Here is a 25740-nt window from a genome sequence, read left to right as displayed (position 1 = left end):
CGACTCAAACCTCCCCACCCCCCCTTTTTTTTTTTCTTTTTCTTTGTTACTTGTTTTTATCTTTCACGCTGCAAGCTACCACCGCAGGAACAAGTGCTGACGAAGCCCTCCGCGAAAACCCTGATACACTGGCAGCAATTTCAGCTCAGGCTATCTCTGATCTGAGCTCTCAGGGGAGTTTATATCTGTAATTGCAAAGAGCTGGGGTTGTTTTGTGTTTTTTTTTTAAACCAGTTATGCTTAGCCCACTGACCAGGAAACACCTCCCGCCACGGCGCAGCCTGCGATCCGCCTTTGCGAGGAACAGGGTGTGGGTGGACTTTGGCCCTTCCGCTTGGTTCCCGTGGGGAAAAGCAGTCGGTTTGGGGCTCGGGGACCTGCAGGAGAGCGCTGCCTAAAGCCACGGCTGGCCGGAGGCCGGCATTGCCACCCCACGGGGAGCAGAGAGGCGTTGAGCTTTGAAGTCGGGCTGCAGTTCTGCAAGCGGAGCTTGTCAGGGATGTTAAAAGTGTAAATAAAAATCCAAGGTAGGGCTTGGAGAGGGAGGGGAGGAAAAAAAAAAGTCTTCAACTGAACTAGAAATTAAGCTTCAGGGAGCTGCTGTTAATCAGCTGCTGCTGTTTCGACACTTAGTCATCCTTTAAAATGACAGCTCTGTGCTGTGCCGCTTGCAGAGATGAATTTCTGGGAGGAGCTGGGGGAGGCAGGGGTTGGGAAACGCGATCTCTCCCCTTGTCGTGGAAAGAATGTCACGGGGCAGGGCAAAACCGCTTTTTTTTTTTTTTTAATCTCTGCACAAAAAAATACAGCAGTGAGTCTGCTCAGTGTTGGCTTTAGCTTGGCAGGACAGCCAAGGCAGCAGCAAGGATAACTGCTGTGCGGATGTGCTTCCTTACATCCCGGAGCGTGGAGACCTTAAAGAAGAGTTTAAAAAAAACCAAATAAAACGAGTAAAAAAAATTATAATCAAATATGGGAGAGAGCAGTATTTATGTGTAGGCTGAGCTGAGTACACGTGGCGTGCTTGATCGACACCTGCGTGGACAGCTGAAGCTGTTACCACTGGTGGCTTGTCCTGATGGGCACTGGGCAATGGGTGGCTCCATCACCACCCCACATCTCCAGGGACCAAGCGCAGGTCCCCTCCGTTGGGGAATTGCTTGGTCCGTGGCAGGAGGAGGTGGGCAGGGGCAAGGCTGCAGCATCGCACCTTTTGCTGGGCGCTAGAAGAGGGAGAACAGGAATTTAGGTGGGTGAATCCACCTGGCTGGTAACCATCGGCGTACTGGGTGAGGAGATTTAGGAGCTGGCAGGATCTAGGCTCCCTCCTGAAGATGCTTGTGCCCATTTTGATGCGGTGCAGAGCCCTTCTCCTCTCCAGAGCTGTGAGGATGCTGTGGACCTTCCCTCCGGTTAGAGCTGTGCCTGTCTCACTCTGGAGGAGGTAGCTGGGAGATGATCTGCTTTCGCAGGGAAGGCCCCATGGAGCTTCAGCTGGTCCGAAGCCTGGCTGGACCCTCCTAACAGAGGCTGTCGATGTGTTCAACGGGTGCCTGATGATCCCGGCTTTGCCTTGGACGGGTTGGGTGTCCCTCTGCCCGTCCCCCACCAGCAGGGTGCAAGGGTGAGCAGCCAAAGGTGAACCCTTGGTCCTTCCTACCCAGTCCTTGGCTATGGGTTCCCAGCATCTTCCCAGCAGTTCACTCGTTTTCGGTAGTCATTGCTGGGAACGCGTCCCTGCTGTAACCAAACCACAGCATTTTGGGTGTCGATTTTTGGGTGCTTAGACCTCCACCTGCCTGTGGGAGAGCTCTTGGTGTGGTGTGGAGCTCTTGGCAAGGCTGTACCTAACCCTGAGCTTACCTGGAGCATCTTTTTGCTCACAGACCTCGTGCTGGCTCTGTGCTGAGACAGTGGTTACTGAAGTGCAGAGCTGCAGCGAAGTTGTGCGTGGTACTGTTTTGAGGCCAGCTAGGTGGATTTCAAGGTCCTGTGGTCATTCAGGTGCTACCGAGGTACCTTCAGGGCCTCTTCTTGGCTTGAGCCTCAAGGATGGCAGATGATTTCTGACCCACCGTCAGCCGAAGAAGCTGGAGAAACCCCGTAAGAGCATGGGCAAAGCATGCTCTTGTGCCAGCACATGGAGGAGCGTAGCTGGGTGCTGCGGGCAGGGTCAGGGTTTGCACATCAGCCACCTCCCGGTGCTGCATCACCAGCCTGGGTCCCGCGCATCGAGTGTGGGTTTTGTCCCGGTGGTATTTACTGATGTTGAAGTTGCTCGTGTCTCCTGGAAAGCGCTCAGCTGCCTGGTAAAGCAGCGTGGGAGGCCAGACAACCTCGTGGCACCTGCCCGCGTTTGAAGAGCTTCTCTTGCAGCCCTCCTCCTGCAACACCCAGGGATATGTCTCTCCCCATCCGTTCTCTCCCAAGAAGCACGTCTTGAGAAACCAGCTGCCTCGGCAAGTTTTGGGGGCTTGCGATGTTAATAGAGGCATTTGTTTTTTTGGCATTCCTCGAGTGCCTTTCGGCAGCCGCTCGGGGAGGAGGATGTGCTCCGACACGCTCAGCTACTTGAGCAGGGGCAGCCCTCTCCCAGCGAAAAGAGATTGCTCCTCGGAGGGTGGGTGCTGATGGGTCTCTGCCTCTGCTTGTTGCTTGCTCCTTTCCTGCCTCGGGCGAGGAATCCAGGAACGACGGCAACAACTTTGTCCTCTTGATCAAACAGCAGCTCTGGACCTCTGCGTTAGAGACGTCTCCATCCTACTGCAAGACAGGGTGTGAGGAGAGCCCTGACTAACGTGGTGCGCGTTCGGGACGGGAAAGTAATTTCTTGGCTTCTAAGTTGGAGCAGATGGAGATCGTCTCGGTGTGTATCTTGGTTGCTGGAAAGGTCACTGCATGCAGCGAGGCAGCCTGGAGATGCACGGACCATGCTTTTGAGCCAGCCCAGCTGTAGGGAAGCCTCCAGGAAGGCTGCGGCAGGAGGTGGTGCAGCCAGATGCCAAAGAGCAGACGTCAAAGCTGTCTGCAAGGGGACCGGCTGGGCAGGAAAGCAAAGTGCAAAAAAAGGGGGTTGTGAAATTAAGTCTGTGCCAGGAAATGGCCTCAAGTTGCGCCAGGGGAGGTTTAGATTGGACATTAGGAAAAATTTCTTTACCGAAAGAGTGGTCAGGCCTTGGAACAGGCTGCCCAGGGCAGTGGTGGAGTCACCGTCCCTGGAGGTATTTAAAAGACGTGTAGATGAGGCCCTTAGGGACATGGTGTAGTGGGCATGGGGGTGTTGGGTTGACGGTTGGACTCAATGACCTTGGAGGTCTTTTCCAGCCATAATGATTCTGTGATTCTAGGATTGATGGGTCTTGTACAGCAAGTCTCCCAGTGCTTCCAGAGCGTGATGGTGCTGTAGAGTTCCCTCAGCACCCATGGGTGATCACGCAGCACCCTGTATATGGTAGGTGACTTTGCAGAGAAGTGCAACAGGTCGGTGGGGGGGTGACCGAGGGGAGCAAAGAGGGTACAAGAATCCAAGCCTGAAATCTCTGCCCAAATGCTCTTAATCTGGTTCTTTCCATGGGGTCTGCAGACAGAAGGAAGAAGAGTAAGCTTGTCAGGCAGTTAAACTCACTGTACAGTGAATTTTCTCTGGCAAAAAAATTAGGGGACTTGTAGAAAAAGCTTGAAAATGACTTCTGCTATGTGGTTTGCAATTGGAAACAGAAAAGGGAAGAGGCACTTTGAGGAGAAGTGTTTGCTGCCACTGAAGAGCATCCGAGTGCTGCCCCAGGAGACACCTTCACCACATGGCCCCACAGGTACCCCAGCATCTCTGCTTCTTTCAGGCTCTTCAGTAGCTTGGCCAGAGCCCAGCTCCCTGCAACTTGGGCCCAAAACCTCCTGGATTGCTGCTGAAGTCTCCTGCTTTGCTGTCCTTGGTTGTCTGGCTTCCTTGTCCCTGCTCCTTCAAACCTTCTTGCCCTCATGGAACACATGATGGAGCAGAGGGGCGTCCACCAAACCACCACTCCTTCAAGGATTTGAGACCTCCCTTGTATCTTCTGGAGCAGTAATTTCTTTACACGTTTGAGTGTGGCTTCCCAGGACCACTCAGGAGTAAGTGAATTTTGGAGAAGCGGAGAAATAAAATTAAATTCTTGCGCTGGTTCCTCCTTAAAGGGCAACGTGGAAATGGTTGCCCAGGACATTTGGTTTCAAGCAAATTGGAGTGGCTGTCACAAAAATGTAAGGTTCTGAAAAGGGCTCTGGAGCAGCTTGGGAAGGTCAAAGGGTCAGCAAATTTTCAAACCAGATGGTATTTCTTCAGGACTTTGGAAAAGAAATTGCCTGAAATGGCTGAGATAGGGTTGAGAAGACCCAGGACTTCCCTAAACTGCTTCCAAAGAACGGAAAGGCTCTTCATGGCACTTCAAAAATAGTCGTCTGGGATCTGGGTTTTGGAAACCACTGTGTTTTGATGATGCAGCAGAGGAAGCATCTCTTTTTTTTTCTAGCTTCATCAGGTGCCTAGAACTGACACTGAGGAGCACAAGAGACATTTAAGCAGAGCGTGAAGGGCTTGAGGGAGACCGAGAGGTGAAGAGCTGTGGAGGACACCCACCTCTGATCCTGGGCAGAGTAAGCAGGGTCTGCAAACGCCGCTGGACTCCTGCCTTCCACTAGTTATTCTGCTAGTCTACCTTCTGCGAGACCTGCTGAGGTCTGCTTGCCTCTTTCACTTCCAGAAGCACTGAGAAAACCCTATCGAGATGTCCTAGCCAGCTTTCTTTGGCCCTTAGCCTTGTCCTCAGAGAGGTAAAAATAGGAAGGTGCTCTTGAAGCAGTCTGCTCGGTGCAGCTCCAGGCGCCTGTTCTGCGATAGTAACTACGGGAGCGGGGATGCCGTGACATCTGAAGAAATCGCTGTTACGGGTTTCTTGGCAAACCCATTCCTCGTGCTCCTGACGTAGGGACATCAGCGTGCGGGCGCTTCACCAGAAGGCTTAGAAAGATCCATTCAATTGAAAACTGGTGTTTGCTCCGTAAAGCCCTTGGGGCTGGAGAAGTAAAGCAAAAAACAACCTCGCAGACAGCTTTGAGTGTCCTGTGTTTGGCATCGAGATAGCTCTTTGCATTCTGCGCATACCCTGCATGCCGTGCCATTTCCAATCCGCCTGCTTCAAAGAAAGGCTGACATCCCGTCATCTTCGCCGGCGAGGAGCTCCGGGCCCACAGTGGAAAGCAGATTTGATCCAAAACAGGGAACCTGCCACCCCTGAGAGGCTTTTAGGAGATGCTGGAAAGCTGTGTCCATCACTTCCCTCTGTAATCGCTGCAGCTACCCAAATCCTTGTGCTTCCAGCACAGACCTGCACCAGCTGCCGGCTGTAGGGCTGTAACCATCTCCGTCCCTAGCAGTTCTGGCTCGTTTGGGCTGAAGTGGGCTGGGAAACACTGCACAAGGGGCTCGAAGGGGCAGGAGAGCATCTCCTGGGTTTGGCACGTCCATCAATTATAAGAAGATGCTGATCAAATCTGCTGGTTACCGTGCATAAAGCCAAATGGTTCAAATCCAGGTCTTCTCTGGGTGCTCAGTCCTTCCCGAGGAGCCTTAAGCACTCACGTTAGTGCTGGTGCATCGCCGGGATGTGCCCTCCGCCCCCGGGAGCTGCGCTCCCTAGCCCGGCTCCGACGTGCCCGTTCTGCCGCGGAGCCTGTTGTTAGCTCTGGGTTTTTCTTTTTTTTTCTGTTTTCATGGGAACTCGGATAATTCATCCCTTGTAAAGCGTGCCGGGCTGTCTTTCTGGAACGCAGTGCTAGAGGAGCCGCTGGCACCTGAACTTTATTTAACCCACCTCTGTGGAAGACCAGTAACTTCTTCTAAATATATATATTCTTAACCCTTGCCTGCCTTTGAGTTACTTGGGGTAGCACCGCTCTGCTGCTTGTCTCTCTGTCTTTACAGATACACTTGTGCGCAGAAAAAGGGGGAGACAAGTCTTCTGCTCCTGGTGAGCGTGGCACTGCCGGGGCTTGAGCGTGGTGAAATCCCCGAGCCCCCCGAGGAGGCGGCCGCGGGGAGCGCTGGGCACCGAAAATTACCAGAGGCAGGTGCGAGAGCCGCTCTCGCCTTGCACAGTTAATTAAAGGGATCAATTTTTGTTTGTTTTCTCCTGGCGCTTGCAGTTGTGCATGGGTTTAATAAGGATCTGAAAGCACTGGTGCCGGCCGCGGGGGGATCATCTCGCAGCGCTTCTCCTCTTCGCAGCCGCACATCAGCTGCTTCCCCTTCTGCCAGCCCCGCGCTGCCGCCCGTCCCATCTGCGGCAGAACCTGCCAAGTTGCGCCTTGTGGTTTTGGTTTTTTTTAATCTCGTGGATAAACCTCCAGCGAGCAGGAGCGGTGCTGGACGGCCAGCTTTTTGTTTGCAAGCCAAAATGGGGCTTCTCCGGGTGGGAAGAGTGTTGGGGAGCAGCTTTAAACTCCAATCCCTCTTCCTTGTGTGTTCCTCAAGTGGTGCTGAAGCCCTGCAGCAACGTAGTGAAGGGCTGGGCACCCTTCTCGTAGCAGGAACCGGACCTCCGGAGTGTGTGCCCCTTGAAATGTGGGATCCGGGAGCTTCTGCTGCAAACAGGGCACCTCTCGGCTCTCTGCTAGTTTGGCTGTGGCCGAGCAGCCGCAGCTCCCATTGCACGTGCAAAACGATGATTTTAAAATATTGCTTGTCAAGGTGTGATGGTACCATCTTGCTGGACTGAAAGAAACAGCGTGCTTATCTCGTAGCTCTCTTGTTTTAGGTGACCTGACCTCTTTGGTTCCCTTTCAGCTGCAATTAAATCCTTCTAAACGTGAGCTAAGGAGACCAGAAAGCCTGGGAGATATTGAAAGTTTGCTCGCTGCGGGGTCTGCTGCTTTGTCAGATAAATCCTCTCCAGCCGGCGTGAACCAGCCTGCGGCCAGATGTTAGACATCGCAGCTTGATGTCCTATTACCTCCTGAGCGAATTGGCTGCTCCTGCTGCCTACCAGCAACAAAATCCTGCTAAGTGGAGATCGTCCGTAAAATCACGGAATAACGGTGATTTCTGTGTGCTTGGAGATGGCATCTCCTTCTGCAAAAAAATAATCACTTGATCCTCCAAGATCAGCCTTTCTGAAAAGAACTGCCTTTCTGGCTGGGGGTTGATGGTGATCAGTACAGGTTAATTTAATAAATCCGTCCTCCCAGCGCACGTGTGTGTAAAAATACACGTAAAACTCCGCACAGCAGCTTGTCTTCATGGGGTGAAGGTGGTCTTGGCCCGGGGGAGGTGTTGCAGCTACATGCTAACCTCTCCCGTGTTTCTTTTAAGCATCCTTTCTCCCAGTGCTGGGGAAAGTTGTTCCTGTTCCACGGTGTTATGTTGATGTAAGGGCTGGGGGGACCTCGCCTTGATTACACAAGAAATGTCTGCAAGTCTCCTGATCTGTCTGGGCCCTGGTTTCCAGTCTGCTGGTCGCATTTATCTCAGTTAGGTCTTGCTGAGCTCCAACCGCGTGCTCCCACCGCCTCCGTGGCACCAGCCGTGGTGCGGGTCGGGCTCTTTGCAAGTAGATTCAGCTGCCGGAAAGGGGATGGGATGAGGTGGGAAGGATAGGACCTTCCTACTGTGCTCCAGGGACCTTCAAGGTTGGGTTTTTTTGTGCTTGAGTGTGGCCATCTCACCACTGACCTTCCTCTTCTCACTTCTTTTGGACTGTAGCTTCTTCACCCTTTATTTTGCCTCTTGTTGCTTTGACTGTAAGCCTTTGGGTTGGGTTGTATCTCACTTGCTTCTCCATCGGTAAAATCTAGGAGGGAAGTGGCCCCAGGTATCAACTATCTGCTGGGAGGAAAAATGGTAATATTCAGCCGTTGGTTTTCCTGGCTGATAAAAGTGCCCTCTCCCCGGGGGCTCTCTGTGTCCCCCTCTGCAGCGGCACAGCCACCCTCATCGCTGCCGAAGGCTTTGCTGGGGCAGGAGCATTGCTGGGCAGCAAGTGCCTCAGTTTCTATTTAAACTGATTAAACCCATCGACGGTGTTAAATGAGTTTAATCCACTTAATTTGCCCTGTGGGCTAGCGTACTGTTATATAGATCCAGCAGCCCGCAGAGCGTGTTGTAGGCATGCGTGAGCAGCTGGAGGTGGGACGGGGTCCGGCGAGCTTGATTTTCAGGGCTGTGGTTTTGGAAATGCCTCTGCTTGAAGCTTGCAGGGTTTGACTTTGGGGAGGAATCAGCCTGGGGGTGCACGTGACTGAGGTTGTCTGATGGTTGTCCGTTTGGGGCCCGAATTATTCGGGAGAGGTGTAAAAAGAACAGCCTTGGAAAGGGGGAGAATTAGCAATATCGGGAGGTGTGTGCACTGGGGAGAGGGCTGGCTGCTGTCTCTTGAGCTCTCCTGGAGGGGGGTGGAAGGATGGGTGAACTTCTGGCTGTCATTTGGATATCGCCGTCCCTGTCACTGCCAGCTCCACCACCCGTTTGCTCAGGATTTGCTCCCCTTATTTGCACCACGTGGCTGACCTGCACCCCTGTTCGTAGCGCTTCCAGAAGCATCGCTGGTGAGTGGGTAACTGCCGTGTACCCTAAATACTCTTTTTCCCACGTCCTTCCCGCGTACCCTCCTGGGATCATTTTTTCCCCTGATTGTGGATCTTCTCTGGTGTTTCCATCCTGAGTCTATCACTGGTTTGAGACCTAAAAGGGAGCTGGGCTGAAGTTCAGAGCTTTGCAAGCCAGCTTGGGTCCATTACTCGCTGCCTCTGCTTGGCTTGCCAAGACATCGCCTTGCTCCTGGTTGACCCTGTCTTTTCTGACTTGTGTGGGTTGCTGCCGGCCCCTGCCCGCAGCCGGGGATGCAGATGTGCCCCCCACTAGCGAGAGCCCACAGTCCGGGGTGGCATGGACGTGTCTCACTGCTCTGTGCTCTTCCCCTTCCTCCCCAGGGAGCTCAAACTGCGAAACTACGAGCCCGAAGATGAGGAGCTGAAGAAGAGGAAGGTGCCCCAGGCCAAGCCGGCCTCAGGTGGGTGCAAGCGAGGCGAAATGAGGCAGCACGAAAGCAGAACGCTGATGCTGGTGCCTGCGGTAAGGGAATGAGGCGGCACTTGTGGTTGTGAGGACCAGTAAAACAGCGTGGGACTCTGCATCCAGCCAGCACGCTGCGAAATGGACGGGTTATACCTTTTCTTTCCAAAAATCAGGTGGCTTGGAAACCTCTTTCCTGCTCGCTCCAGCCCAAGGTGGAAAAGCCACTGTGGGATGTATTCTGGTAGCAGCTTACTGGTGTGAGGGTGGAAGGTCCTAGGAGATGAGTGTCTGCAGCCCTGGAGGGTGCTGGCGTGTCCGAGCAGCCGTGGTGGGAGCTGGGCGAGCGCGGTGCTTGTGGGCCCCGTTGCTTCATCATCTCCTCTCGCCCCTGGGGACTGCACACCCTGCATTGCACAAGCGGGGTGTGTGCCTGAGCACACCGAGTCCAGCCCCAAACCCAGGGGTTGATACTCAGAGGAGCCGAGCTCTCGCTGGAGGATTCTCAAGGAGATTCCAGCTTTTTTTTGTTTGAATTACCTTTAAACAAATATTAGTCATGAGTCCAGGGCGTTCAGTCTGCTATTTCTTAGCACTGAACCTCCGTGCAGCTCTTGGGAAGGAGGCAAAGGGTAGAAGTTCCCTTTATCTTGAAATAATGAGTCCTCCTGGAACAGATCTCTTTAAAAAGGCTGCCTTTGGGAGCACGGCGGAGATCTGGTAGGGCGGAGTGCCGACGTTGCGCTTTCTTTATCCTTTTGTAAAAATTTAAAACTTCCCCTGACTCTTCCCGGGCGTGTGGTTTGGAATTGGGAACAGCAATTTTGACCGTTTCCAGTAAAGCTCACGCTCTCTGCCAGCCCTTCTTTGGAGCCGCAGTGCCCATCGGCTGCGGTTCCCGTGTCTGGAGTAACCAGCCTGTCTGTCCTCGCACTTCGTGCAGAGGCTGGGGATGGCGGAGGACAGAGGAGCTGGGACCCGGAGTGGATTAATATTAAACGTTCCTTGGGCATATCCATGTGCTGGAGCGGGATTCATCCCTCAGGGATGTGCTCCCTGGTGCCCGCGCCCCCTCCACGCACAGGCGCCCGAGTTGAAGGATGGAGGGCTGTTTTCCACGCGTGCTTTGCCATTATCCCCAGGATCTGCAGACCTTTGCGTAAGGTCTGGGCTGGAGCTTGATTCCTCCAAGATGTCTCAGGCGGTGGCCTTGTAAATGAGTCACGGTGAGTCAAGTTCCAGTTTAAACACCTGCGGAGCAGCTGGTCCCTGCAGGTCTTACGAAAAGGGGACTTGAACCCGGCAGACTTCTTGCTGCCGTTGCTGTTTCTGGTGTTAAATGGTTGTTGGGTTCGCATCATTTTCAGCTGATTTTTAGGAGTCTCCGAAAGGGTTTGGGTGGTGGGGGAACGTGTGTGTGCCCACGTGTACTCACTCGTATTTACCGTGCTTTTAAGGCAAAGACATTCAAATGGGCTTTGATAAAAGCTGTTGTGAGCCAAGCCCAGAGCCCTGGTGGGTTTCCCTGTGCCTTGTCCCCTTGGTGTCCCGCTGCTGTGCCCTGCGCTGATGCTGGTCCTGTTCCCCCATCTAGTGGAAGACAAGGTGAAGGACCAGCTGGAAGCCGCCAAGCCGGAGCCCATCATCGACGAGGTGGTACGTATGTTCAGAGCCGCTCTGGGCCAGGTAAGTCTATCTGCGTCCAGGCTTGAACCTCACCTGCAGCTCTCACTGGGTGTCTCCTCTTCCTCCCTAGGATCTGGCAAACCTGGCGCCCAGGAAGCCAGACTGGTGAGTCCTGCAGAGCCCTGCTCCTGGGAGAGGGGTGTTGGCGTCAGCGGTGGGTTACCCTCACCTCGAGGTCATCCAGGTTGGGTTAAAAGTGCCAGAAATGGGAAACCCTGCCCTGCTGTTGAGGGAGAGACAAGGCACGGGGCTGTCCTCTCTCTTCCTGCTTACACCGAGTGACTCCACTGATCCCTTTGGGGTGCTTGTCACCATGGTGGCCTCAGTGACAAGGGATGGTTGGTTTGCCCATGAGCTGCCTTGGTGGCAGACACACACTCTGCTCCGTGGTGCTCACGGGAGAGAGGAGGAGTTTCTCTTCCACTGGGAAAGGTGTAACGTGGCCCCTGCGTTCACATCTGCCTGGGGCGAGGATTTGTTCTGACATTGTCATTCTCCTCCCCAGGGATTTGAAGCGAGATGTAGCCAAGAAACTGGAGAAGCTGGAGAAGAGGACACAGAGAGCCATCGCTGAATTGATACGTGCGTTATGGTGCCGCTGGGATGGCGTATGGGGTCACCAGTTGTTCCAGAGGGGTTACGCGATCCTTACTGGGAGCTCAGTGCCTTGCAGTTGGGCCAGGGAGGGACTGGTGGAGCTTGGTCGCCTTCCCAAGAGAGACTGTGAAGCAGTCGGTCCCAAGTAGCTTCCCCGAGGCTGCACGCACGCTTGGCTTGCGCGGCAGGGAAGGATGGTTTGTGGGTTCAGGTCCTCCACCGTGTAGGTTCCCCGGTACAGCAGGTTTATTGCTAAGCCACTGCTGTTTCTGGCTTGCAGGAGAGCGGTTGAAAGGGCAGGAGGAGGAGCTGGCGTCCGCTGTCGGGTCAGCAAAGCAGGAGGGAAGCGACTCCGACTGAGGAAGTCCAGCCGGCAGCCTCGGGCATGGGCTCTGCGGATCTGCCTCTGCCAGCACCGCCGATCCCATTGCTCTCAGGTAGAGGCACCTCGTTGGGACGCGCTGCTCACCAACGCTTTGCCAGAAGCCCATGAATCCTACCATGCCTGAAGGAGAGGGGCAGATCCAAGGAGCCCTGCTGTCCTCTCTCGGACTATGGCTGTTCCTCCGTTGAGGAACGCTTCTCAGATAGCTTTTTGGGACCACGGAGGGCTGATGGGAGCAGGACAGACACCTGTGTTAGCTTGAACCTAGGCTGTCAGGACTTGGAGCAAGGAAGGTGCGGGCAAAAGAGCCAGTGCCAGAGGAGGTAAATTCAGGCTGACTCTCCTCTTATTGATGGGTGAGCAAGAAGATGCCCACACAGCCAACAGCAGCCCTTAGAGAGGCACGACCATTTCCCAGGGGACTGACGCTCCTGTTCCTTTCTTCAGAAGAGCTGGTGTAACTGCCACAAGGGGAACAAGGAGGTCTCTCGCTCTGGAGAGCTGCTGTGACTATTTGGGAACATCCATGGTCAGACCCAGCACGTGCAGAATAACTCAGGACCCGTTGGCTGCTCTGTGTCCAGCTGAGGTTAACGGGGGGTTTGTTCTGTTCCCTGAAGTTTCCCGACCCTCCAGGCTGTGCAGCGCGTACCACTCCTCTATATGTTTTATAATTGACAAAATTTGTTGTTAACAAACCTTTTCATAATAAAATGGTCCCGCAGCGGAAGAAGTTGTCGCTTGTTCTGCAGAGGGCTGGGTGGAGGCAGCTCAATTCATCTCCCTTCTGTCTCTGGGGACTTCAGACCACCGTTTGCTGGTCCCTGTCCCCTTCGCTTCCCTGGGCCGGGGAGCAGCGGGCTTCAGTTCGTGTAAGTTTGAGGCGGCCGAGCTGTAGCTACAGCAGGTCGGGCAGGACTCCTGGACCCAGCAGCCTGGGGTGACGCCAACCCCGTGCTGCTGGAAGAAGTGAGCGGGTGGGACGCTGCAGAGCCCCTGCATCTTCCCTGGGAACATTTGCTCTGCCTCTTGGAGATCTTGCAGGATGGGTGTCTTGGCCAGGCCTGGTTGCACGGGCTCCTGAATCCACTGTGTTTGATTCAAAAGTGTTTTTGTCCCGAGGTAAAACATCTGGTGCGTGTGGCTCTGACAGCGGTATTTACAGAAGAATTCACCTGGGATAAAAATAGCTGTTCCTGTTAATGCACGCGTCCTGCTGCTTTTAAAAGCCTGTTGAAAAGGGCTGCTGGGGGGGAGAGGTCCTTCACGCGGCAGCAGCCTGCCGTGGAGGGGGACGGCGTTTCTGCCCTCGTGCCTGCTGGAGCCTTGGTGCCTGGATCTGCCATCGCAGGTTGTCACCGGCTAGACCAGGTCCCCAGCGCAGGACAAGATCAGTCCCAGCCATGCTAAATACAATCGACGCTTGTCCCTCTGCCAGGATCTGCTGTGACTGCCCACCGCTCTGCGCTTGCATGTGCTGAGGACACCTGAGGGGCTTTCCATCTGCCAGAGCCCCGTTCCAGATGATGAGCAGGCTTCCAGACGATGAGCTAGGAGCGAAGATCTGGTGAAACGCCTTCTTGTTCCTCCAGTTTCCGTGCACAAACAGCTGCTTAAAGCCATCCCCAGCTGCCTCCCCTCTCCGTTAGCCGCCTGTTCCTGGTGTTTGCAGCCATCCCTGCTCCGTCCTCCCCCCGGGCTGGTGCTTCTCACCCCTCGGAGGGGCCCTTTCCCAGGTACGTGGGGCCAACAAGGAGACAGACATCCCATGGAGCGAGGGGAGACCCGTACCCGCCTGGGCCAGTGGTTATCCAGCACCAGGCTCCGACGTTGGTGCGTGGTTGCGGACTCTGGGCTCTCTAGTGGAAAAACACCTGGGATGAAAGCCCAACCACCTTCCTGGGGGTCATTTTTTGGTTATTTTTATTGTTTTGCCCTATTCTTTCCCAGGCAGGAGGCAGCCCTAGTGTCCCTCGCTCTTGTCCTGGATCAGACTGTTTCTGGGCAGGAAAACCAAGATCTGTCACCGGTGTGAAGGTGCCACCCAGGCACCCCATGCCGCAGGGGCCAGTGGGTGCTGCTTGTCGTGGGTGCTCTTGGCCGTCAGGTAACGCTGTCCTGTGGGCTCACGGTGGAACATGGGGGTAGATCTGCTGTACGGGGACATCCTCGGCACCGGGCGGAGCACGTGGAGCTCTGAGGAAAAGGACCCCCGACTCGTGACAGTGATGGCTTCTCCGCCACCAAAGCGGAGCTGCCAGTGGTCGAGATGAGTGTTCAGTGATCGCTCCACACACGGGTGTATTTGTGGTTAGTTATTAACGACCTGGGCCGTCGCACACCTTCATGTGCATTTCTTCATTGGGAAGGGAATTAGGGGCGCGAGAACACGCGTCCCCCCCGGAGCCACGGCCTCTTCTCCGTGAAACGCCCTGTAGATGTCAGCAAATCTCCGTGCACAAAACCGCGCTGCGTCCGGCTGGTCCCAGCCGCTGGACCCCGGACAAAGCCGAGCTTTGCATCCCCGGCGGCCGCTCCGGCTGGGATGCTGCCACGCTCCTCCATCCGCCCAGCTGCGTGATCCCCGGGCTGCCCGTCCCTCCCCGGCTGGAGCTGGGCTGATGGCCTCTGCTTTGCAACTCGTGTCAAATATAAATAGGAACACCCCATGCAACGGGGTGAAGCAGAAGAGAGTTTTCCCTCGTTGACTTTAAGGGGACATACATTGCCTTTAAACTACCTCGGGTGGCAAGCACAGCCCTTCCCAGAGCAAACCTGTGCTGTCCCTGTCACCCGGAGCAGAGCTGTCCCTGCAGGACACGAGGGGCTGGGCTTGTACCTGGAGCAGGGGGGGGGGGAAGAGCAGGATCAGGACCATTTCCCTCTCCAATGGGGCCTGGCAGTGAAGCATCGCTTATCCTGGCACAGGATTGGGGCCCCGTCATGAAGACGTGGGTCCCGGCATGGGGCTGGGGTCCCGGCATGGGGCTGGGGTCCCGGCATGGGACAGGGATCCCAGCATGGGACAGGGATTCCAGCATGGGGCTGGGGTCCTGGCATGGGGCGGGGGCCCTGCATGGGACAAGGATCCCAGCATGGGACAGGGATCCTGGCATGGGGCTGGTGTCCCAGCAAGGGACAGGGATCCTGGCATGGGACAAGGATCCTGGCATGGAGCTGGTGTCCCAGCATGGAACAAGGATCCCGGCATGGGACAAGGATCCTGGCATGGGACTGGGGTCCCGGCATGGGACAAGGATCACAGCATGGGACAGGGATCCTGGCATGGGGCTGGTGTCTCAGCAAGGGACAGGGATCCTGGCATGGAGCTGGGGTCCCTGCATGGGGCTGGGGTCCCTGCATGGGTCAAGGATCCCGGCATGGGACAGGGATTCCGGCATGGGACTGGGGTCCCGGCATAGGACCGGGGGCCTGGCTTGGGACAGCCCTGGGGGCTAACGTGCAGGTGCTGGGGGACTAATCCCCCCTTCCCTGGGCCATTCCCTTCCCCAGCCCAGGGAAAAGAGGAATGTGTCGGGAAGGGCTGGGAGAACAGGGGCATTTGGGATATAACACCAAACTCTGCATCCCAGGGGTTTAATTTATTCCCTGGCTGCGTGGCCAGATGGTGAGGGATTTTCTCCCTTTCGAAGGCTGTGCCCCAAGCCTGTGTTTATCCTCCAGACCCTTTAAAGCCCCAACGCTTCTTCTCATGGCCCAAAAACAGTTTTAACTTAACCATGGGGGTTTTTTTTTTTGCACTGCAGGTGTCCCAGGGACCCACCTGAAGCCCCCTCGGACAGCGCGGTGCTCTGTGCTCATCCCGTGCCCGTATCCTCAGGATGCTGCCACGGCAGAAACACTGGGAGAACCAGCCCTGGTTTGCTTTGCTGCGGTTTCCCTAGATGAGGGGAGCTCCTCTGAGAGCCGGGCTGGAAGAGGAGGATGAGAGACGGGAGAGCCCCAAGGATGGGAAGGCAATTTGGCTCTTTGCAAACAAAGTGGACAGGGAGACCAGAATTAACAATTCCTCAAGCAAAGCAGATCAGAAAGGCTATAGGAGAATGGTAAATAAATAACCCGGTGAGATAATCCCTTCCGTTCCAGGGAAATCAAAACCTTAACATTTACCCTGTGCCTCTTGGGGGATTTCTCCGAATCACTGAGCCGATGCTCCATCCGCACCTCCAGATACCAGAGGAGGCACCTGGTTGTTGAGCTCCTCTGGGCAGGGACGCTTTTCATGCCCTGTTTCTTGACATAAGGAAAGCAGTGGCCCATGCGAGTCTGCAGGTGTGAGCTGGTCCTTCTGGAAACCTCGGGGTGTTTTGGAGTGGACATGGGGGATTTGCTCCATTGCATCTTCTCCTCCTGCCTTCCCAGCAGCAGCGAGAGCAGGTCCCAGCTCTTTGCAGACCGCCCAGCCCTGCCTCTCCCTTTTACAAGCTCTGGTGATGAACAGCAGCGCGATGTCTGTCCTCCACCTGTCCCTCCCAAAAGGCTTGGGATCTGCTGGCCTGGCAAGAGACCTCGACACAGCCGTTGTCTCCTTTGGGTTGAGAGTGCTGCGACCTGCAGCGATTTCCCCCAAACCAAGACCAATTTCTGGCAGACACCTGCACCTAGCAGAGCTGGTGATAATTCATAACTCGTAACTCATGCCCACGTGGTGGCTATGTGGGGAGATGCAAGGAAAAATGAAGCTAGAAGTCTGCAGCGCCTTAGCTGGGTCTGATGGCATGGCCCGTTGTCCCATGTGTTGTCCGTAGAGGTGGGAGGCACTTCTGGAGGTGCTCTAGTCCAACCCCTGCTCAAGCAGGGGCAGCTGGAGCAGATTGCCCAGGACGGTGTCCAGCTGGGTTTTGAATAAATTCATGTGTCTGATGAGGAAGCAAAGTGCTGGAGAATGGAGCTGCTGCTCCCAGGGCCAGACCCAGGAAGCTCAGCTGTTAGCTAACCCAGAGTGAGACCACCACGGCTTTGGAAGAATGAGCTGGAACTGTGCGTTTGCCACAAAATACCCTGAAAATGTCGTTAGGGACCAAGGACAGCCCAGGCTGGATCTGCACCTGGGACGTGGCTTTGCCCTTCGCTGAGATCTCAGGCCCGTGGAGGGGATCAAAGAGACACGGGTGAGGATGGAGCTGGTTGGGACAATGCCAGGGGCTGTGCAATGCTTCCTTGAAGCTGAACTCTGCCAAAAATATCTTTTTTTTGGGGTGGGGAGGCATCAAAAAGACCCAGCTGTAGGTTGGGGGTGTTTCGCAGACAAAAGGGTCTAAGTGGGGCTTGAGGAAGCTTCAACTCAAGCAACAGAGCTGGGGCAGAGACCTGAGACTGACAGCACAGAGCTAGTTGAGGAAGAAAGGTCTTGACATGGTCTCCAAAGGATGACCATCTTGGCTTTCCACGATGCTCTCATCTCTCCTTTCCATTGGTTATAGGGCTGGGCATCCACCCCTTGCTGCCTGCCTCCTCCAAAAGGTGTGGGTTGAACATCTCATGCTCCTCTTCCCCCCTACCGTTGGCTGGAAAGTGTCAGCCTGAAGCTCACGATAGCAGCCGGAATATCTCTTGAAGTCAACGGGAGTCAATCAGGCCCACAAACATCAATCTCAGCATCTGGCTGTGAATAGCCTGGAGGAAAATTGAATTTCTGAGCTGGGGATGCTGAAAGAGAAAGAAAAATAGAGTTCCTACCATCCCAGATCTGGAACTGAACACATCTGTCAATGCAATGAAATTCAGCTGCCCAGGCTCTTTCTGCGAGCAGGCTATCTTGATTATGACTTAATATTTTATAGGCCACATATATCTATGTATATATTCATGAAAAACAAATGAACAAGCCCTGAATACAGATGTAGCTGGGGAGAAGCATCCTGAGCTCCACACTGGCAACTCTGGAGTGTGGGGCTCTCCAGAGGCCATTCCTCGCATCCTGATGCTGAGCTGAGCCTCGGCAGCACGAAATGGTCGTGTGCTCCACCAGCACAAGGCCAAAGGGAAGATCCCCTCGTGGTTGTCCAACTTGGTGGGGTCCTAATTCTCCCCAGGTTTTACCTCTCCTTGCAGGGAACTGGGTTTTGTTCCCCGGCACGGATTTTTGGCCACCCAAGTTCACTACGCTGGAATATTCCTCAGTGTTTATTTTCTAGTTGTTGATGTTTTGCGTTATATATGTATTTGTGTGTGTTCGTGGGTATATATACACACATATATTATATATATATAAGTTATCTTATTTGCAAAGATTTTATTAACTATAGCAGCAGGCACAGGTCTCAGAGCAAAACCTAGCTCTTGGGTCTGGAGAGGCTTGTGTTTGTCTTGGTTGTGCTCATCTCTTCTTGACAACATGTTGGATTTCCCCCTGGAAATCCAGCCCTTCTCTCTCCAGTTCCACTCCTCGTACCTGCTATGGATTTGGGTTACGTCTGTCCCTATTTATCTTCTCCTGGTCCCTTCTCATGATCTTGGTTGACCCTGGCACTTTTGGTAGTGCCTGGTGGAGTATTTGGAGGCAGAGGGAGTCCCAGTCTGTGCAGCTCAGCAAAGCCATTCCTTGGTTAGCTTCTTTGGTAACCTATTTCCATGGACATGATCCCACCACGTTGCTCTTGCCCACCGGTGAGATGCTTGGATGCAAACTCTGGCTAGAGGTTGAGCAAGATACAGTTGGAGCTGGGATGGAAGGGGAGAGCACATGGGGGGAGATGAGTGTTTTAAGGCTGCTCCACCTCCAGGCTCTTGGCCTTACATGACATTAAATGCCTCAGATACCTTGGCAGCTGTTTGAGCCACCATGCCGATGTCCCATGCCAGCACGAGCACGCAGCCTCATCTCTCATGGCTTCCCATCTTGGTTGCTTCTAGCTCCAAACTTGCTTGAAGATGTGGCAAATTCAAGGTCTTGGAGATTAAATTTTAACACAAGAGGGTGAAAGGCCTGATTTTGAGACATAAGAGGGGAGTGTGCCTCATCCTGATCAGTGGGGCTGAGTTTCCAAGCTGCTCATGGAACCTTCCAAGGAGAAGGACTTGGGGGTACTGGTGGAGGAAAAGCTGGACATGAGCCGGCAATGTGCGCTCGCAGCCCAGGCGGCCAACTGTGTCCTGGGCTGCATCACCAGCAGCGTGGCCAGCAGGGCGAGGGAGGGGATTCTGCCCCTCTGCTCTGCTCTGGTGAGACCCCCCCTGCAGTGCTGCGTCCAGCTCGGGGGTCCTCAGCACAGGACAGACATGGACCTGTTGGAGCGGGTCCAGAGGAGGCCACAAAAATGATCAGGGGGATGGAACAGCTCTGCTGTGAGGAAAGGCTGAGAGAGCTGGGATTGTTCAGCCTGGAGAAGAGAAGGCTCTGGGGAGACCTTATTGCGGCCTTTCAATATACAAATGGGGCTTGTAAGAAAGACGGAGAGAGACTTTTTACCAAGGCCTGTAGTGACAGGACAAGGGCCAGCAGTTTTAAACTGAGAGAGGCTAGATTTAGACTAGGGATAAGGAAAAAATTCTTTACTGTGAGGGTGGTGAGGCACTGGTACAGGTTGCCCAGAGAAGTTGTGGATGCCCCTTCACTGGAAGTGTTCAAGGTCAGGCTGGATGGGGCTCTGAGCAACCTGATCTAGCTGAAGATGTCCCTGCCCGCGGCAGCGGGTTTGGACTAGATGGTCTTTAAATGTCTCTTCCAACCCAAACCATTCTGTGATTCTATTGTGTGATTCTATGAATAGAAGCGTTGCCCATGGAAAGCAGACCGGTGGCCTGGGTCTGGAGATTGGCACTTACTCTGAGACCAAACACCTTGCGTGTTCTTCGATAGCACACGCCAAACTGTGCAAAACTCTCTAATATTGACGTAATATTTTCATAGGGTGGCCACGCTGCGGCTCGAGCAGCCCTTGCAACGCGCCCTGCTGTGGAAAGGGCCCTTTTCTGCAGAGGGTGACCTTTCTGGAGGACCTTGCTCTGGCCATGGGACAGTGTTTGGCTTCCCCTGCGCCCACAGCGCAGAACTGTGGGTTCGGTGTGAATATTTACCCACAAAGTGCTTGCGGCTTGCGGGCCGTTTCGGATGTCACATTTCTGCCCTATTCTTTCAGCAAGAGCCTGTTTTCAAATAAGCTGTGAATATTTTATGGGCAAATTTTCAAGGGAGGCTGGGATCCTTCGAAAGCAGTCTTTCATGGCTACATAATAGAAGTGGGTAGGAAACAGATATTTTTTTTTTTTTTTGTTTTGTGGGAAATTTCATGATTTGGGATTCTGTTCTCCAAACCAAACCAAATTCAAAGCTCTCCGCAAGATGAAATAAAATTAAAAAATCATGTTGGGCCAATCAAAATGCCATTTTGAAGCCGAGATGCACACTCTGTGATTTGCTAATGCCGTAAGTCATCTCTATTAAAACGCTTTTTTCAGTTTTTGCTTTTTTCCAGAAGTTAATCAGGGTCTTCTGAGATACCCTTTTCTCAGTGGCAGGAGTAAACTGGTCTGTGGTGGAGTCACCACCATCGGCTTCTGCTGGAAGGACTCTGGGTGGTATTGTCGATGCACCCAGGAGAATTAGCCCACACATCCCTGCCTTGTGCTCTCAGCTCCCTTCCATCTTCACGCCCTTCTATTGGAGGGCAAATCCAAGACTGCAAATCCTCTGCAGATGGTTCAAGCAAACCTGGCTTTGCTTGGGTTAGACAAAACCTTGAGGAACTGGCATGAATCCCAGTGTCCCAGTCCCACCAGGACTGGGTGTCTTGGTGCACATGCTTGAACGTGAGAGCGTTGGATGGCTGTGGGTTCAGGAAAGCGGAGCGTCATTTAAAAGGCAGTTGACATCATGCATCCTTCTCCCACCTGCCATGAGAAGATGACGGCTGTTTCTTACAGCAGTCTGTGTCCACCACAGTCTTCATGAATATTTTAAGTGCCTGATTTGCAGTTTCTTTTGAAAACGCCCAGTGACCGCCACCCCACGTGCTCTAGCAGCGCTCTAACAAGGAGGCCATTGCCAACATCAAAGAGGAGAGAGGATTACGGGTTAGAAACTTGAGATAATGACATTTTTTTAAGGTGCAATCCAAACAACGCTCTCCGCACACCCAATATGCTGGAGAATTAAGTGTAAATTATATTTATGCAGTGTCTGGCTTGAGCTAAGGTGGCAAACTCAATTTAGAGGAGGATGTTCACGAGACGTCAGTCAGATGCTTGCCCCGGATGACCACCAGCTTCTGCTGTGAGTTGAGGGAGACCTTTTTTCAGGTTGTGCATGTGGTGACTTGCAAATTTGGGGTCCAGTGCTGCTTCTGATAGGTGTGTGGCTGCACGTCCTCCAGCCCTGATGGGCGACCATGCCAGAGGGGCCAGCTGGCCGAGGCCCTGGGGTCATGTCCAGTGTTGTCTCACTTGTGTCCAGGGAGGGTGGTGGGGTCCTGGGTGCTAAGCGACTTGTGAAACGCCTGGTCCATGGTGATGGGGAGATCGCCTGGCACCCCAGTACTTGTTTTATGGGGATTGTTTTAGTAGCAGGAGCAGACGAGCATCAACGCTCCCCCGGTGCTGGCTGCCTCGTTGCTGTTGCTTTCTGGTTCACTTGCAGAAGGCTTTTCATCTTTACAGGTCATGAAATAACAGAAAAGAATGTATTAATGTTTTTCAAAGCCTGCTTATTTATCTTGGAAGTAATATTTCTGTTTCCTCCATCTCTGAGGAGCTGTTTACCCCTCTGATTAAGGGTACCCCATCTGTCAAGTGTTACTCTCCCAAATGGGGCATTTTTTCTTAAATTAAGCAGTTCTTGACCTACTTACTGTGTCATGACTTGCTAGGTACCATGTATTTTTTTTTTCCCACCAGCTTACAGTCTCTACCTGAAAATCATTATAGATAGCTGCAGATCTTTCCTATGAATGGGGAAACTCCATTCTTATTCTTCTACATCCTAAGAAACAGAAAGGAAAAAAAATATGGCTCCTTATGGTGGACTTTGCTGTCCCATGCTGTTCTCCATGTCTCATATGCAGAGGTATGTCCAGGTCCCAGTCTTGGACTACTTGAGAGGTAAAATGGGTCTGGGCTTATGAATCAGGGAAGTTCTACCATATGGATGGAGTCTGGTTGGTCACCAGTGTCCCTTCTCCTGCTTCTCCGTTTGTGGCATGCGGTTGTGTTATTTATTAAAGGGTTTCTTTGTGCATCTGTCTGCGCCTGTGAGTTTTTGCCATTTTGTTTTCGTAGACCCCCTTTCCTCTGTGCTTTTGTTTGGGGACTTGTCCATCTTCGAAAGCTGTGTTTGAACTCGAGCTGTGTTCCTGGTGCCCAGGGGCTGGGAGAAATTAGGCATTTCAAAGGCAGTCCAGGGGGACTGAGACAAGAAGGAAAAGAGAGGGATCCCATGGCTCATGCTCGACTGATGATAATCCTGCACGTTTGTACCTTGTGGTATGAAGGACGGTGGAGGACATCCTTCTTGTGTATTGGGGGCTTCCTCACTTTGCAGACTATCTTGGCCAAGGGCTGTGTTTGAGAAGCAAAGGAGTTTTTCCAGGGTTGGCATTAGCCACCTTGACCAGCCCAGGATTGCACGCTGGGTGAAAGGAGAAGGATGCTCTAAGCCTTAGGAGAGCAAGGATGAACCATCAAGAGAGCTGCTGTCCAAAGGCAAGGCACTGTCTTCCCTACGTCATGAAGGAGCCAGACTCCAACCCATGGCCTTTTGGGGGGCAACTGCACCCTGCCCACCTTGAGGCTGGCACCCCATGAGTGAGATCTCCTCTGGGGAAGGAGGAGCTGCTGCAGGACTTTCCCCGAGTGAAGCAGGAGGACAGAAAGGACCCATTGAGCCCCTCTCCAGCGGTGATGGGCTGCTGTTCCTGGTGGGACGAGGATGCTCCTGGCCGGCGATGGGGAGCGCAGCTGCCTGCTCAGCGGGGGACCGCTCTTTGATTTCCCAGGGTATTTACTGCATTCACTCTGCCTCCTCTCTGTGATTTATTTGGGGACATCTTGTTTTGGTTAAGGTCCTCGAGCTCCGGGCTGTGCAGAGCCGATTGCAGAGCCCTCCGAGGGCATCGCAGCTTGCTGGGGCTGAAAACTGCCCGTTGGCAAAGCACCTGGGGTATCTCTAATTTTATCTCACAGCTTGGCTGCCTGGAGGACCTGAGAAATGACCTTTCGTTGGACGATGGCCTGCATCAGCTTACCTCCCCGCACACCTTAGCAGCATCACTGGTGAGCCGCACCAGCCCTCTATGCATAATTAAGTGCATCTTGATTTACTGCCCGTGCAATTGTTACAAGCTTTGGAAGTGAATTTTAGCTAAAACACATTAAGCCACTTTAGTTCTGAATAAGAATGTCCTCACAGGGTTTTAATGTAGTTTAACTAATCCATTGCGGACCTTACTCAGATTAATTTTCCCCAGTGTCTCTGGGTAGATGAGCCCTCAGAATCAGAGAGGTCTGAATTTGTTTTAGGTTAATTTATTTTAGATGTGAATTTTGTAAATCAAATTACAGCCCTTTGGACTTAGGGGCAGGAGTAGGGAATTAACGTGATTTAGACTGGATCGCCTCGATGCACACCTTGAGCTGATTTGCACCGATCTCTCATGAGCGTAGGTATCTCTGAGGTCAAATTTCTACCCAGCCCCGCTTTGCTGAGCCAAGTGCTGGGACTGAAGTACTGTGGGACCCTGAGCGCGGTGGGACGGGGCCCAGGAGAAGTGGGGAAAGCTCTCCTGGCTGCTGGTGTTGTCGGATGGACCTGTGACATCTGGAAATCTGCAGGCACTGCCTTGAAAAATGGAAACCGTGGGCTTTGCGGGAGGTGCCCTGTGTAAATACGAGCGCTGGGTTGGCGGGGAGGAGTGGTAGAGATGGGATGAGTGTTGGGGTGTTTTGAGGATGCAAAAAGGAGGGATCAGGAAACGGCAGAGATTACAGGATAGTCAAGGAAAATGGCTGTGGTGGCTTGTAAATGTCTTGAAAGAGGCTATGCTGGAGCGGTACCACCCAGGAGCAGCTATGGAGGTGAAGAGCAGAGGAGGAGAAAGGACGGGCTGGGCAGACTCAGGGGAAGGAAGCAGCCTAAAAAGACTTGGTCTTGAGCAAGACCAAGGCTGGACAGAAGGTCCCAGAATGACACCTAGGAGCTCTGCCCTTGCTGATGTGATGTCTCATAAGACCAATAATAATAAAAATAATGCTGTATCTCTGGGTCATGGTCCTCTGAGAAGACTGAATGGCTCCCCCGGGGCCATCCTCTGGTCTCATCCACAGCCTGGCCATGAAGCCTTGGCTCTTCCCCTTCTCACCACTTGTCAGAGATGGCCCCACTTTAGGAACGTGCACAGCCAATACTAAATTAAACAGGGATGGCCCCAAGCTCAGTCAGATGATTGCCCAGACTGCTTCACAGCTAGCACGCACCCGGTGTGGGTTTGGGCTATGAGAAGAAACAGTCCCAAACAATGTCCTGGCAAAGTCCAGGGGTGGCACAGGCCAAGGACTAGAGGCAATTGACCCATTTATGTTGTGGGGGAATGGGTTTAAGTGTGTGGACACCAGCTATGAGGTGCAGCCCAGCTTTGGGTGAGGGAACAAGCACCTTGGCTTGCCATGGATGATGAAATGCTCGCCCCTTTGTAGGATGAGGCTGTGAAAACCACTGGTCTTATCAAGTGCCTCTAAAGAGCTACGTGAATTTTGATGCATACCACTGTCGTGTTGGGTAGCATGGGGTGGCTCTCACTTCATGTTGGACATCTTCAGGGTGGGTGTCCCCAGCCCAGCATATTACCCTGGGCTCCCTCTACGTGTTGAAGGACAAAACCAAGAACTTTTAGAGCATGAGTCGTCCGGCTTACTCAAAATATCGATTTTAGTGTGAGCTGGAGTGAGAGGAGAAACCTGATTGACTTGATCTCCACTGACTAGCAAAGGCCCCCAAAAGTAATTAGTTCAGCTGGAGATGTGTTGGGCACATCTGCATGTAGTCAGATGGGCTTCATGGTTCTGGGAGACCATGAAGCTCAACCTCATGGCCCAGGCCATCATCTGCTAATCAATTGAAATGTGATTAGAGAGAAATGTTGGTCAAATGATTAATGAGATGGAGTGGGCTGGATTCAGGAGTGTGTCTTTCAGCTGCTGAGATATAAAGAGGGATTTTGCCAACAGCTTGCTTATATGTGCATGGAAATTCAGTAAAATGCAGAAGGATTTGAAAAAATACATTTTAAACCTTCCTATTTCTGTTCATGTTTGGCTTGGCTGCTATTCCATCCTGAAAAGCTGCTTAGTAGCACGGCTTGCTTTCCAGCTTTCCAAGCAGCTGGAAGTGGCATGTGAACAAAGCCGGGAGAAGGAGCAGCAGGTTCGGTGGCATCCACGGGGAACATCATTAGGACAGTCCTAACTGATGTGGAAGAGGTCTCTGCTGCAGTGAAGACCATGAACTGAGAAATTGTTCTTGTGCATGACTGAGAAGTCCTCCTCCTTTTGGATTTGGCTGAGCGGTACCTTAGCATTTATTATTGGTGTTAATACGATGAGGAATAAAGGGTGCAATTCTTACTTGGGGCTGAATTTCTTTTCTCTATGTTTTTGTGAACCAAGGGCAGCCTGCGGAGCTGCCTATCTATAGATAAATATATAGAGTGAGTGCACTGAGGACACGGGAGAGGTTGTATTGAAGCTGCCTTTGGGCTGAAATCTCCTCTCTTGCTGCAGCCTGGGATGGGATTCAGGTAACTTATAGAAACTTTAAGGGAAAAGACACAACAGATGGTTGGGGGAAGGACATAAGCGAGAATTTTTTTACGCTGAGGGTGGTGAAACCCTGGCACAGGTTGCCCAGAGAGGTGGTAGATGCCCCATCCCTGGGAACATTCCAGGACAGGTTGGACGGGGCTCTGAGCAACCTGATCTGGTTGAAGATGTCCCTGCCCACGGCAGGGGGGTTGGACTAGATGACCTTTAGAGTTCCCTTCCAACCCAAACCTTTCTAGGATTCTATGATTTTCTTGGC

General features: G+C 53.1%; 1 protein-coding gene across 1 annotated transcript in view; it reads left to right on the top strand.

Annotated features, from left to right (window-relative positions):
- The window catches only part of CCDC12 (coiled-coil domain containing 12), a 40535-nt gene extending 28091 nt beyond the window's left edge, over positions 1-12444 (top strand). Inside the window, exons 4-8 of the mRNA XM_075140882.1 lie at positions 8962-9041; positions 10638-10699; positions 10800-10834; positions 11235-11311; positions 11607-12444. Of these exons, the coding sequence (XP_074996983.1) occupies positions 8962-9041; positions 10638-10699; positions 10800-10834; positions 11235-11311; positions 11607-11686 (334 nt within the window). The 3' untranslated portion in view covers positions 11687-12444. The remainder of the gene's footprint in view (positions 1-8961; positions 9042-10637; positions 10700-10799; positions 10835-11234; positions 11312-11606) is intronic.
- Positions 12445-25740: the final 13296 nt, after the last annotated feature.

The sequence above is a fragment of the Calonectris borealis genome, chromosome 2 (assembly GCF_964195595.1).
Source record: "Calonectris borealis chromosome 2, bCalBor7.hap1.2, whole genome shotgun sequence".
Taxonomy (NCBI): Eukaryota; Metazoa; Chordata; class Aves; order Procellariiformes; family Procellariidae; genus Calonectris; species Calonectris borealis.
This window is presented reverse-complemented; position numbering and strand designations above follow the sequence as displayed.